This window comes from Ascaphus truei, chromosome 2, assembly GCF_040206685.1.
Source record: "Ascaphus truei isolate aAscTru1 chromosome 2, aAscTru1.hap1, whole genome shotgun sequence".
In the NCBI taxonomy this organism is placed as follows: Eukaryota; Metazoa; Chordata; class Amphibia; order Anura; family Ascaphidae; genus Ascaphus; species Ascaphus truei.
In genome coordinates, this window is record NC_134484.1 from 313,619,846 (window position 1) to 313,634,007 (window position 14,162).

The window sequence follows — 14,162 nt, forward strand, 5'->3', positions numbered from 1 at the left end:
ATGTCATGTTGGGCATTTCAGTGATTTATGAGAGTATTGTACTGTGCATTATATTTTTTTGTTGTTGATGCAACCTCATACAACCAGGATTTTTATACACAGGGCTTATGAAGAAGTCCCTTGGGACATTAAACTACCAGCAAAGGTCATGCCTCCTGACTCAACATTAGAAAACATGCCAGATCCTATCTCACAACATTTTACATTAAAGAGAAACGAGTCACAGCCTGAACCCTGGCAGGTAAGCAATGTTTGTTTCCAATTTATTTTTTACCATACCTTTGTAACACATGTTCCCCCACCCTAAGGGAGATTCACTGCTGTTGGTGCTACCTGTTAGGCTCACAGAAGGCCCTGAGCATCCGCAGGTGGTAGTGGGGATAGACAGGACAGGCTTTTGGGGCTTAGATAGTTCTTCTCTCGGTGTTGCAGCGCCTCCATTCCCACAGGGCCTATCGCAGATAGTTGCAGTCCCCTGTGGAAAACACTCTCACCCTCTCCCTGAAGAACTGCAGCCTCAGGCAGGAGTATAAAACAGTGTCACGGGAGACTAGGTATTTACACCTCTATACCGGGATCATGTCACTGAGCAAAACCAAGAAGTAAAACAAATTGTGATTTATTCCAATATACAGGAGAAAACATACTTACTGGGGGTCTGGGATACAAAACTAAACTTTCCTAGTCGAAATAATCCATAAAACAAAGTCTTTAGGTTGACCGAAAAGTCCTGGAACTCAAATCGGCATGAGTTTCCAGATGGCACCGCTCTATCTCTTCCGGAGATGCCAAAATCCCTTGACTGGGAGATAGTACCAAACGTCCTGGTACTCTTTTCGGCGTGTATTTGCAGCCGCGACCGCTACGTTCTCTTCTCAGAACTTGGCCCCGAAAAGTGGGACTTAGAAAATTTCTTGACTTGAAAATCTCTGAAGCCGCTACTATTTCTCCAAGAGCATCTTTTGGTGAATTCAAATTTGCCTCTGCTGTTTTTAGCGCTTAGAATCTGAGGACCGGATTGCCTGCTGAGTTTCTTATAGTATTTCAGATTAATTCCTGAAATACTACAACCAATCCGAGCCTAGGAACTTTACAACCAGCCAATCAGAGGGCTACCAGTCTTCCGAAGCCGGGCAAGCGGTTCTTCTGAATGTAACAAGGGCATGCGTGAGTTTGCCACCTTAGCCACTTGTTATTTATTTATTTTATTTATAAAATCTTTTACCAGGAAGTAATACATTGAGAGTTATCTCTCGTTTTCAATTATGTCCTGGGCACAGGGTTATAAAAAAATACATGGTTTCAGTAAAACAACAGGGTTAGACAGTGAATTCACAGATATTTCATGGACAAATAGAAGCCATTGTTATTCAGAAGCCAATCGCTGGGTTAGGTGCCTCCAAGTCTGGGAAGGCAAATGCTAGCCGCGATGGCTTGCATTGTTTCCCGGACGTGGGTACTCCACCTAACCTGCCTGCCCGAATGGCTTTAACACCTCTGGCAGCATCTGTGGCTTTCAAGTACGGACCTAGGGCAGACTTAGTGGCACCACAAATTGGTAGCCCACTAGCCCCAGTCAGAGTACCGTCTTATAAGTATAATACATTTACAAACATCTCACTTTAATAAAAATATACTTTTACACTTTTACCTTGTCTAAGTCTTTTGGGCTATGAGGGGTAGAATGGGACTATATAGTTTTATTCCTACTTGCCATAACCCCCACACACTCTAAACCTGACTTAGACTGTAAGTACCTTATAGCCACATTGGCTATTATTTTCCTATTATATTTCCCATTTTTCTTCTAATTTCCCACAATGAAATAAAAAGATGCTTAGCTTCAATCCCAGAACTATAGCTTCTTCCCTTAAGAAAACCTACTGTAATTTTATTTAGAACCAAAAAACGCTTAAGCACACTCTCAGGACTGTATCTCTTTCTTTACTGAAACTAGGACTACGGGTTCACAAAACCTCTCGCAACTTAATATACAGTTGGAGAAACCCCCCAGAACCTCTATACTGATTCTGGGGTACCTGGGTATATACGGGGGGACCCTGACTGTAGTTGGGGAACCTTGACTGTACCCAGGATACATAAATCCCTATGCCATCATTTACCTTTCTAGGCTATGCTGAAGCAGGGAAACCTGGCGGTGAGTCGCGTAACTGTTTTCAAGGGAGGATTTTGACCGGAGTGATGTGTCTATTTGTCCCCGGGAATCTGACCTGATTCCCAGGCACATTTTTGGGGTAACCAGCAACTCTGGACCCCGGCTATCTAGACACAATCTGACAACACTTTTACCGCAAAACCCCCCTTGAAACTCATAGCCTGAGAATCTCCACTGGTTAGCACTCCTGGAAAGGTTAAACACACATAACATTTTTTTATTGTCATACAATTACATTCATTGCAGGCACAATACACAGGTTGAACAGCTGACACTCTAAAACCGGAAATAGGGCTCAGAGGTAACAAGCCGGGCATTATACCTTTATTGATGGCCTGGTTACCCCTTCACCGTCACAAACAATAACTAGTTCTTTATTCTGGATAGTACAGCAACGGCATACCAACATGTACACTCTTTTCTCTGACCACAGCAAGAGAGAGTATCCCCCACTGGACCCTACATAACCCAGTGGAGTGTCACCTCGCAGCTTGCTCTTTTCTTGGTCCCTAAACTCAACCATCAGAGCTTGAGGCCCCAAAGGTCTATCCCTGTCTCCCACACTCCCTGGCAGTATGGGGTAGATCAACGGTGCACAAAGTGGGGGCGCAGCGGTTGCAGAGGCCCCGCAGTCTTCCCCGAGGCATTTAAATTAAATGCCGGGGGATCACATGAGGCCTGTGCAACTCACTTACCTGGATTCAGAAGAGTTGCTGTGACGCATCGCCATGGCAACACGGCGTCAAATGATGCCACGGTGTCATGCGGAGTGACGTCACACATCTGTCTCTATGGCGACGGGATCACGTGACGTCATGTCACGTGACCCCACGGCATCATTTGACGCTGACAAAGTAAGGGGGGCGCGAGGGGGAGCAGTCATGGGGGCCCAGCTCCAAAAGTTTGTACTCCCCTGGGGTAGATGATACCACTCCCTTGAGGGAGAGGAAGGAAGGTGAACCAGAGCCCTGGCTCCACACTTCCACACACACTAAATTTGGAACTGCAGCTCATTTTTGTTACCAGGGGAGGGGCTCCAGGTCAGCCCAGTATTGGCAGTACTCAGGCCATAAGCCACCTCCCCTGTCACTCAAGGGAGCTGCTTACTACAGCAAGAGCAGATTTAACCCTAACATTGCCTGCACTGGTACCAGGATTTACATGTTTGGCAGAGAAATTAGTAGCCATGGGCTCCATGGCTACACCTTGTTAGGAGTAAAAAATTTACATTGAAAGGCAGCTATAAATACTACAAACTATAATAATAATAATTTCTGGAAATCAATGGATGATCAGGAATTTTTGACCCACCTAGTCTGTCAATTTTCCTTATGATGACATAGATTACCCACTCATCCCCCTACCATAAAAGCTCTTATAGCCAAATCACTCACTGTTGCAAACAGAGCTAGGCACCTTCATTCATTGATATACAAGCACATAACATGAAATTTACTCTCAGTATAATTTTAAAATTATAATACCGCATTTAGAACCCTTGATACATATTGTATCACCTGTAATTATTTTATCATCTGTTTTTCTTGGCCGCGCTTATAGTCCTGGCTACGGCGATGCGCCGGGACTATAAACGCAGCCTTTCAATGTAGGCTACTTACAATGTGGAGGTCCTCCTACTTGAGAATTTTTAAAGTGCTTAGATTTCTGTCTTCCAGTGGAAGCTTTCAATTCCAGTTTTCCCCTTCTTGTTTTCCTTCTTTGTTTTTTTACTACTGTAGGTAGCTGGTGGAATGTGGGACAGATTCCAAACAAGGATACTCCATACAGTTAACAAACCTGTTACTTTGTAAGTTGGATTACTTATTTTAACCACAGTGTAACCTTTGAATTATTACGCATTTTGTAGTAGTATCTTCCTTTTGTATTTGTTTTATGAATTTTAATATTTAAAAACGACATGTTTTTGACCGATATAGTAGAAGCAATTTTCCACGTTTAATGCCATGTTTTCTCTTCTCCCTCTTGTCCGCATTAATGTCCTGTTTGTGAAGGAGAAATAGAACTTGACAGCTCAGGATCTCACTCAGATTCACTCAACTACTCATGGGAAAATTGGATTGGTGTTACATACAGTAGCATACATGTCTTTATTAACTTACTGAGAGTTTTTTTTCTATTGATGGAAAATGTGGCTTGTACTGTACTGTAGTTTACCAGAAGTTAGCATTTCACATAATGCTTCATAATACTGCAAACCTAGCCATTGTGGGGAGCCATTGCTGCTTGAGAGTACACTCCAAACCTCTTCCTACTGTCCTCCCTGCAGTGCTTGCAGGCGTAGTAATACTTCTGTTGCTACCATCATCTTCTTCTTTGTGCCCCTATTCCCTACTCCCAAGCACTTTTCTACCTCAGGAGATACTGTATATGTGATTGATAGTGTCTATATTATTTTTTGTATATACATTCATGTGTCTATATGAGCGTGTATGCATGACACCTATACAGGATGTATGTAGGTGTATGTATTAATCCCTGTGTATATTTGCGTGTATGTATAGGCATTTGTATTGATGATGAAACAATCAAACCGCGCTCATGCTTCCTAAAAAGGATCTTGAAGTAGATCTGCTCTCCCCTCTTGCTGCTGCTGTGGTATGAAGGCACCCCTCCTTCACCGTTAACCGTCATGGGAAGACTCCAACGCCGGGCAACAATGCAGAAATAAACACAGAAGCGCACCAAGGGTCAAGGTACATGTAATTTACAAATAAAGTAATAACAACCCGGAAGTAACATCTGTGTGTTGCCGAGCCGGTTGGTCCCAGCGCGCGGGACTGATTTATGAGCCTCAGCACTCACACCCCCTGCGCCTAACATCTGACTGGACTGGAAAACCGTGTACTGGCCTCTACTGGACTTACTATATTTTATATGTAAGCTTTTACTTGTTATTACTTTATTTGTAAATTACATGTACCTTGACCCTTGGTGCGCTTCTGTGTTTATTTCTGCATTTGTATTGATGTGCATGAATATCTATGTATGCTGCATATGGGTGTGTATGCAAGATTTTATATATATATATTTATATATATATATATATCAGTATAGTGTGTGTGTATGTGTATGTGTATATATATATATATACATACACACACACACATACACACACACACACACTATACATTTTTTGGGGACAAACTTTAATAACAAATCACGAGGCTCTGTCAGGCAGCGAGCATGCTGGGAGATGTAGTCTTTGGGTGTCAAAAGCTATAGGGGAAAAGACAGGCAACAAGAGCCCTATTTAAACAAAACACACACAATTGCCCGAAGCTGATGAAGCAGGGAGAGAGCTGCAGATGCGGGTAAATCCTCGCGGAACCCCTGATCGTGGTGGCCATTTTTTTTACACGATCCAGGTTATAACGCGGTCTCATTACGTGGACATGGAGTACCGCGTTATAACGGGTTTCAGCTGATATATAAATATATATATATATATAAGAAAAAGGAAAAACAAGAGGTGGCGCCAACCTAAATCTACCTAGCATAAAATGGTCAGAAAATTATGAAATAATTATGCTGTTCAGGACTAAAAAAGGAAAAAAACAAATAAATAGTGTCCAGATAAAAAATGAATACAATACAAATCAAAGTCCAGCTCCACACACTGTCCAACTGGGTCTTTCAAGCCTGAGTAAAAGGGGAACACCACTCCCTCCAAGATATCTACAAGAAAAACAAACAAAAAACAGGCGCACTCATAGCGTAGTAAAGTTACAAAAATGTATGTAGAACTGGATATGTAAAAATGCACACTCACAAACATAACAGGAATTAAAGTATTTATGAGTAATACTCAATCGTCAGCCAATGCACAGGATACCCACCGCTCCTTGAAGTAACCGTTTGATGTAGACTAGAAGCAGCAGCTCCTGCAGTGTACTCCGTGTACCGGATGTGATGAGGAGCGTCTCTCCACTCCAAACCATCCGTCACTACAATGGGTCTCTGGTAGTAGTATTGCGAGATCCTGATGACGTCACTGGGTTCTCCGGACAAGCTGCGGCATATATATATATGCATTTGTGCATTTTTACATATCCAGTTCTACATACATTTTTGTAACTTTACTACGCTATGAGTGCGCCTGTTTTTTGTTTGTTTTTCTTGTAGATATCTTGGAGGGAGTGGTGTTCCCCTTTTACTCAGGCTTGAAAGACCCAGTTGGACAGTGTGTGGAGCTGGACTTTGATTTGTATTGTATTCATTTTTTATCTGGACACTATTTATTTGTTTTTTACCTTTTTTAGTCCTGAACAGTATAATTATTTCATCATTTTCTGACTATATATATATATATATATATATATATATATATATATGATACGAACCAATCCAAAGACCAGTAAAGAGACAGCAGACCGCACGGGGTTAATCCAAAAATCTATATTCACAACATGAAATACACGTAAGCCAACGTTTCGGTCCCACAGAGAGACCTTCCTCAGGGCCGTGGAAGGTCTCTCTATGGGACCGAAACGTTGGCTTACGTGTATTTCATGTTGTGAATATAGATTTTTGGATTAACCCCGTGCGGTCTGCTGTCTCTTTACTGGTCTTTGGATTGGTTCGTATCATACTTATTCTCTATGGGACTAGCATCTGCTATTACAACCTTTTCTACTACAGTGTGCTGACTGACCTTCATGTGTATATATATATATATATATATATATATATATATATATATATATATATATATATATATATATACAGTTAGGTCCGGAAATAATTGGACACTGATACAAGTTTTCTTATTTTGGCTGTGTACCAAAATATATTCAAGTTACAGTTAAATAATGAATATGGGCTTAAAGTGCAGTCTATCAGCTTTAATTTGAGGGTATTCACATCCAAATTGGAGGAAGGGTTTAGGAATTACATCTCTTTAATATGTAGCCCCCTCTTTTTCAAGGGACCAAAAATAATTGGACAATTGACTCAAAAGCTGTTTCATGGACAGGTGTGGGCTATTCCTTCATTATTTCATCATCAATTAAGCAGGTAAAAGGTCTGAAGTTGATTCCAGGTGTGGCATTCGCATTTGGATGCTGTTGCTGTGAACCCACAACATGCGGTCAAAGGAGCTCTCAATGCAAGTGAAACAGGGCATCCTTAGGCTGCAAAAAAAAAAGAAAATCCATCAGAGAGATAGCAAGAACATTAGGAGTGGCCAAATCAACAGTTTGGTACATTCTAAGAAAAAAAGAACGCACTGGTGAGCTCTGCAACACAAAAAGGCCTGGACGTCCATGGAAAACAAAAGTGGTGGAAGATCGTAGGGTCCTTTCCATGGTAAAGAACAACCCCTTTACAACATCCAGCCAAGTGAAGAACACTCTCCAGGAGGTAGGCATATCATTATCCAAGTCTACGTAAAGAGAAGACTTCACGAGAGCAAATACAGAGGGTTCACCTTCACCACAATGTGCAAACCATTCATAAGTCTCAAGAATAAAAAGTCCAGACTAGACTTTGCCAAACAATATCTAAAAAAGCCAGGCCAGTTCTGGAACACCATTCTTTGGACAGATGAAACTAAGATCAACCTGTACCAAAATGATGGGAAGAAAAATGTATGGAGAAGGCTTGGAACGGCTCATGAGCCGAAGCATACCACATCATCTGTTAAGCACGGTGGAGGCAGCGTGATGGCATGGGCATGCATGGCTTACAATGGCATTGGGTCACTAGTGTTTATTGATGATGTGACAGAAGACAGAAGCAGCCGGATGAATTCTGAAGTGTATAGGGATATATTGTCTGCTCAGATTCAGCCAAATTCAGCAAAATTGATTGGACGGCGCTTCACTTTACAGATGGACAGTGACCCAAAACATACTGCGAAAGCAACCCAGGAGTTTTTTAAGGCAAAGAAGTGGAATATTCTGCAATGGGCGAGTAAATCACCTGACCTCAACCCGATCGAGCATGCATTTCACTTGCTGAAGACAAAACTTAAGGCAGAAAGACCCATGAACAAACAACAACTGAAGACAGCTGCAGTAAAGGCCTGGCAAAGCATCATAAAGGAGGAAACCCAGCGTTTGGTGATGTCCATGCGTTCCAGACTTCAAGCAGTCATTGCATGCAAAGAATTCTTGACAAAGTATTAAAAATGAACATTTTATTTATGATTGTGTTCATTTGTCCAATTACATTTGAGCCCCTGAAATAAGGGGACTGTGTATGAAAATGATTGCAATTCCTAAACGTTTCATACGATTTTTTTGTTCAACCCTTTGAATTAAAGCTGAAAGCCTGCACTTCTATTGCATTTCAGTTGTTTCATTTCAAATCCATTGTGATGGCGTACAGAGCCAAAATTATGAAAATTGTGTCAGTGTCCAATTATTTCCAGACCTAACTGTATATATATATATATATATATATATATATATATATATATATATATATATATATATATATATATATATATATATATATACAGAGAGAGAGAGAGAGAAAATACACATTGTTGGTGTAACTTGCCTTTAAGTGTTAGCACTGTGTCGTATGTCTGGGTCTTGGTCGTACAAGTTGTTTATTGATCAAATTAATTTTAATGTTATTCCTTTTATACTTGATGAAACGTTTAAATATTTCAAAATAACAGAATATTGGGAATTAGCTGGAATATTGTTAGGCTCTCATTTTTTGTGTGCCTCTTGTAATCACACTGAGCAATGACTACACTAAAACTATGCAACTGCTCACATTGTACTAGCATATAGTTACATATTAATATCACTATCTTTTCTTAAACAGTGTATCACCATTCCCTCATATGGACCACATTCCTCGTTATAGGTGAGTATTTGTTTCAATGAGTGTTACAAAACATGATTTTCTCTAGCTTCTTAGGGTGCCATGGTAACTTTTAGACTGCAATGGGTTCTGTGGAAATCTTCATGTAAACCTCCTGAACACTTAATATTTCAAATGATTGTATCTCCCCAATGAAATATCAGATTAAAAAAAAACAGCTTTGGAAAGGGCATGACAATAACTCTTATAGTATAAAAATGCAATGTAAAAAATGGCCATCAGCACCAATTTCTGCTGACAAAACTGAAGAATTGGCACTGTACTTCTCACACCACATCAATTCTGTACTTCACTTCAGTGGTTCTTAAACTCCTGCTCAGACACCACATTCACACGAGATTTTAGGGATAACCAATGCATATTCACACATACTCTATGAATGCACTTAATTTGCAAAGGAAGAGGATGTTAATTGCTAATGGCCCCCAACAGAGGTTTGAGAACCACTGCTCTAGGGTAGTGGATCCCAACCTTTTTTACATTGTGCCCCCCTCCTCCAGCTAGAAAATATTTGTTCCGCGAACCCCTAATTAATACATCTTCTTGCCTACCCCTCACACTATTGCTAACAAAACTGTTTGACTGATCCCAGACAGTATTGTGTCCTCAATTTGTGGGTTGGACAAATGCCCAAACTACACCTCAGTGTGTGCAAACAGCATGTGTTGTATAGCTGTCAATCACAGCAGGAGCTTCTAAACCATCTCCCCACAATGCCTTGCTGCTATAGATGCAAAGCATTGTGTGGTGCAAAATGTGAAGCTCCTGCTGTACTTTGCAGCTATACCACCCACGCAAAGGTGCTATTTGTGTAGGGTAACCAGGACGCATGTCACGCATGCGCAAAAGGCAAGCGCCAACAGCGCATGCGTAATCTGAGCTTCCCGGCCGCGCATGTGTGAACAGAGCTTGCCAGCTGCACATGCACGAACAGTGAGCTTCAACTGCGCATGCGCAAACGGAGCTTGCCGGTCGCTCATACGCGATTTTAGCTCGCTACCCGCCCATGTGTAACAGAACTTGCTGGTCAGCGATTGCATGAGTGGTAGGCGCTTGTTAGCACTTACCAACTGAGCATGCACCAGCCGGCAAGCTCCCATCGTGCATATGCCAGCCGGCAAGCTCCAATTGCGCATGCGCGGTCAGCATGCTGGGATTTACAGACATTTCGGGATACCGGGACAGGGGACAAAAAACGGGACTGTCCCAGCTAAACCAGGACATCTGGTCACCCTACATTTGGGGCCTTACTTAGTGTGCAGTCCCCAAACTGGCTCAGGAATCCACTATATACTGCCTGGGATCTGTCATTATATGCATATTATTTTTGCCAGATCCCTTGGAGACACCTCACGATCCCCTAGAGGTTCCAGAACCCCCTCTTAGGAATCACTGCTGTAGGGCATTAAAAGACTCATACATTGTGGTACAGCTTGTAATGAGAGGCACAAAAAAAATAATGATACAACTAGAGAAACTTAAAAGACATCATCAAATATTTTGTGTTTGTGTTTTTTATTTTATTTTATTCCGTTTTAGTGTGATACGGACTAAAAATGTATGTTTTCACCTTTTTTGAGGGACTTTGATTACTGTATAGGTTTTAAATTATACCTATATAGATGTAAAGGGTATAAATGAACGAAAGAAAAATTTGTATTGCAGTACCCAGAAATCAATCAACAATTAAAATATACTGGCTACAGAGACATCCATATACATACGTTTGAATAAAGTGAACAAAGGGGCTCTTTAAAAAGTGCATAAAACCTAATATAAATCATATAATTTGTGAATAGTAAAGAATTTGTGAGAAAAAGATACATTTATAAATGAATAAAGTGAATAACTTATATCAATATTTTCTGTTAAGCAAATGCAATATAAATGTAATGCTATAAATATGTGAAAAGAGATTACATAAAAAATCTCTAGCTATTGTTCACAGAATCAATCTCTAACTGTTATTCGCAAAATCAATCACAAGTCAATACAAAAACGTATACAATTATATAATGGCAAAATTAGCTTAAAAATGTATTATAAACTTGTGATTTATGGTATATTAAAAGGTACACCAAAAAAAGTATTGTATTAAAAGCCAATTATCAAAGAGTAAAAGACCAGAAAAGCAGCAAAAAAAGCCTAAAGACTCAGAAAGCAGAGGCAAACATTGCCTATGAATGCAAATGTTCACCACTTGTATAGTCACTTCAGCATGGTAGCCTCTCAGCCGTGGTACGTACAGTATGTAGCTCTCAGATGGAGATACTCATGTACTCACTACATGTAAACAAATGGAAAAAGAAGAGAAAGTGCTAATCACCCATAGTGTAATTCTAATTTAATAATGCCCAAAATAGTATTGCACTCACTTTGTAGAAAATAAAACCGCATTCGAACTTTAGGGAAGTGTGGTGACGGTTTGTGTCTTTTATTTTAGCCTCGCCGCCCTCCCAAACCTTGTCCAATCTAAGTGTCAAGGTACACGTTGGCACCAATAACAAAGTTAGACGGGGGGTCCTAAAAAATTATTTCAGGGATCTAGAGCGCAAGCTTAAGACAAAGACCTCGTAGGTAGTATTTTATGAAATACTACCCATGCCATGCGCTAAGAAGGTTGTGCAGGAAGGAGGGTTTGGAGTTTATAGAGCACTGGGACTCCTTTTCTGAGATTGCACCTCAATGAAGAGGGCTTGTCTGTGCTAGGGGGGAGGATGTTAAAAAGGTTGGAGAAGATTTTAAACTAGGAAAGAGGGGAAGGGACAAGAAACATAATGAACTTGATATGAATGGGAAAATACAGTAGCTAGGGGTCATGGATGTTGAGTGAGGGAAAGTGGTAGTTTGGCAAGCAGGGAGGCACCCATATTAAATAAAGATAATACTAGTAAACTTCTTAAGCATAACTTCAATAGGAGTAGAAAGGCAGCAGCAGCAGCAGATACGATAACAGTAGCACAGACGGGGAAAAAAACTTAAATGCATGCCTGACAAGTAAAATGGGGGTGCTTGAATTAATTGCTACAAGGGAGCAATATGATATTATAGGCATTACTGGAACGTAGTGGGATGAAACTCATGACTGGACCGTTAATTTAGAGGGATAATCCTTTTTTCGGAAGGATCGAGCAAATAGAAGAGGTGGTGGAGTATGTATATATGTTAAAGCGGATTTAAAACCTATTATAAGGGAATATGTTTATCAAGGGAATAATGAAAATGTAGAGACCTTGTGGATAGAAATTAGCAGTGGAGGTAACATGACAAAGAACATGTTTTTGTAGGGATATGCTATAAACCACCAAATATCTGAGTTTGAGGAATACCAAAATAATTTTGCAAATGGAGAAGGCATCAAAACAAGGCCATGTTTACATAATGGGTGATTTTAACTATCCGAACATAGACTGGAGCAATGAGATAAACATTACAAGTAAAGGAAACAGGTTTTTGGAGATGCTAAAAGACAATTACAAGTTATTTAGGAACCAACCAGGGGAGGGGCATTAATAGATTTGGTAATATCAAACAATGTAGAATTAATAACAAATATTCAATTCACAGAACATTTGGGATCATAACAAGGTCTCATTTGAAATAAATTATCAAAAACATTTTTTATGGGTTCAACAAAAACTACATTTTAGAAAAGCAGATTTTAATAAACTGAAGAATAATCTACGAAGAATAAATTGTAATGATGTTTTTGCTAGGAAATATGTTTTTTTCTAATTGTATTTTTTGTTGCTTGCTTTGTTTTATTGTTTTTTTTTAGTGATTGGTTTGTTTAATTGTGTGTTTTTGGTGATTTTTTTTATTTATTTCTATTTTTGGTGATTGTTTTTTTTATGTTGCTTTGTATTTTTTGTGAATGGTTTTAGACTGCCCATTGACTGCCAAATCGTGCTCATATTATATGGGCATGGTGTACCACTTTGCCAATCAATGGATAGAGGATGGGAGTAGTTGCCACGGGGAGGGTGGTTAGGTGTCCGGGTGGGTAGCGTGGGGAGGAGGTTCACCCCTTAATTACTATAGCGGTTACTAACCGCTAAGGTGATTAAGGGGTTTGTGGTCATTAGTTTGATTTGTATTGTACTGTTGCTGGCCACGGAGGACAGTGATGAGGACGGCCTTCATCCAGGCAGGGGTAAGTAGAACTTTTATTTACTTTATGCTGGCTGGATAATGTTTTATTTTTAATGGGCAAATGAGCTATTATCCATGTCTGGATAATAATAATTTTGCCCATTAGTGTACTGTATGTGTTGAGGGGTTTTTGAGGGTTAGAGGAGGTGGGTAGTGTAGGGTTATTGTATTTTTTTTATGTTTCTTGGGGGTAGAGGGATTGGGTGAAGGGGATAGTTGCCCCAAGGGTGGGTGTTTAGGCCTCGGTTGGGTAGCGGGAGTTTCTAACCCCTTCATTACAATAACGGTTTCCACAGCTATGGTAGTGATGGGGGTTAACGCCTCCCGCAACCTTCCCGGCAGGTCTAACCACCCACCCTGGAGCAACTACCCCTTCATCCACCCCCTCTGCCCCCAATAAACAGGGTACTCAGGTTTAACCGCTTCATTGGTAATATTATGAAGCTTTTTTTATTTACATTTTAATACTAGTGTGCAGGAGCAGGGGGTCTCCTGGGCTGAACAGCATTGATTTCAGCCTCGGGGACCCTTTGCATCTCGAGTTACAGGACCCGGAATGGGGTGCCGGTATCCCCCTGCAATTTTTAAATCTCCCGCATCACGTGACGTGGGATATTTAAACGCTTAGGAGATACCGGCATCCCATACCGTGGCCTGCAACTCAGGAAGCAGGGGGTCCTTGGGGCTAAAATCAATGTGGTTCTGCTCCCAAGACCCCCTGCTCATGTACACTAATATTAAAATGTTAATAAAAACACTGCGATCGCCTGTGAGAGCTGTGCAGGGAGAGGCGGCTCTCTCTGTGAAGCTCTCTATGCAGCTTTTACAGACTGCAGCCCAATCGTATGGGGGAGAACTTTGAGAGAGGATGAGATACCATCGCTGCTTTGCCGAGCAGTATTGGAATTTTCCTACCTCACGGTTTGAGACTTTTGGAATTGGTTTCAGATTCTTTCTGAATACCGTGATAACACAA

General features: G+C 40.7%; 1 protein-coding gene across 1 annotated transcript in view; it reads left to right on the forward strand.

Annotated features, from left to right (window-relative positions):
• The window catches only part of SPMIP7 (sperm microtubule inner protein 7), a 56,499-nt gene that overhangs the window by 28,070 nt on the left and 14,267 nt on the right, over positions 1 to 14,162 (forward strand). The window contains exons 4-6 of the mRNA XM_075589087.1: positions 103 to 241; positions 3,916 to 3,983; positions 8,975 to 9,016. Of these exons, the coding sequence (XP_075445202.1) occupies positions 103 to 241; positions 3,916 to 3,983; positions 8,975 to 9,016 (249 nt within the window). The remainder of the gene's footprint in view (positions 1 to 102; positions 242 to 3,915; positions 3,984 to 8,974; positions 9,017 to 14,162) is intronic.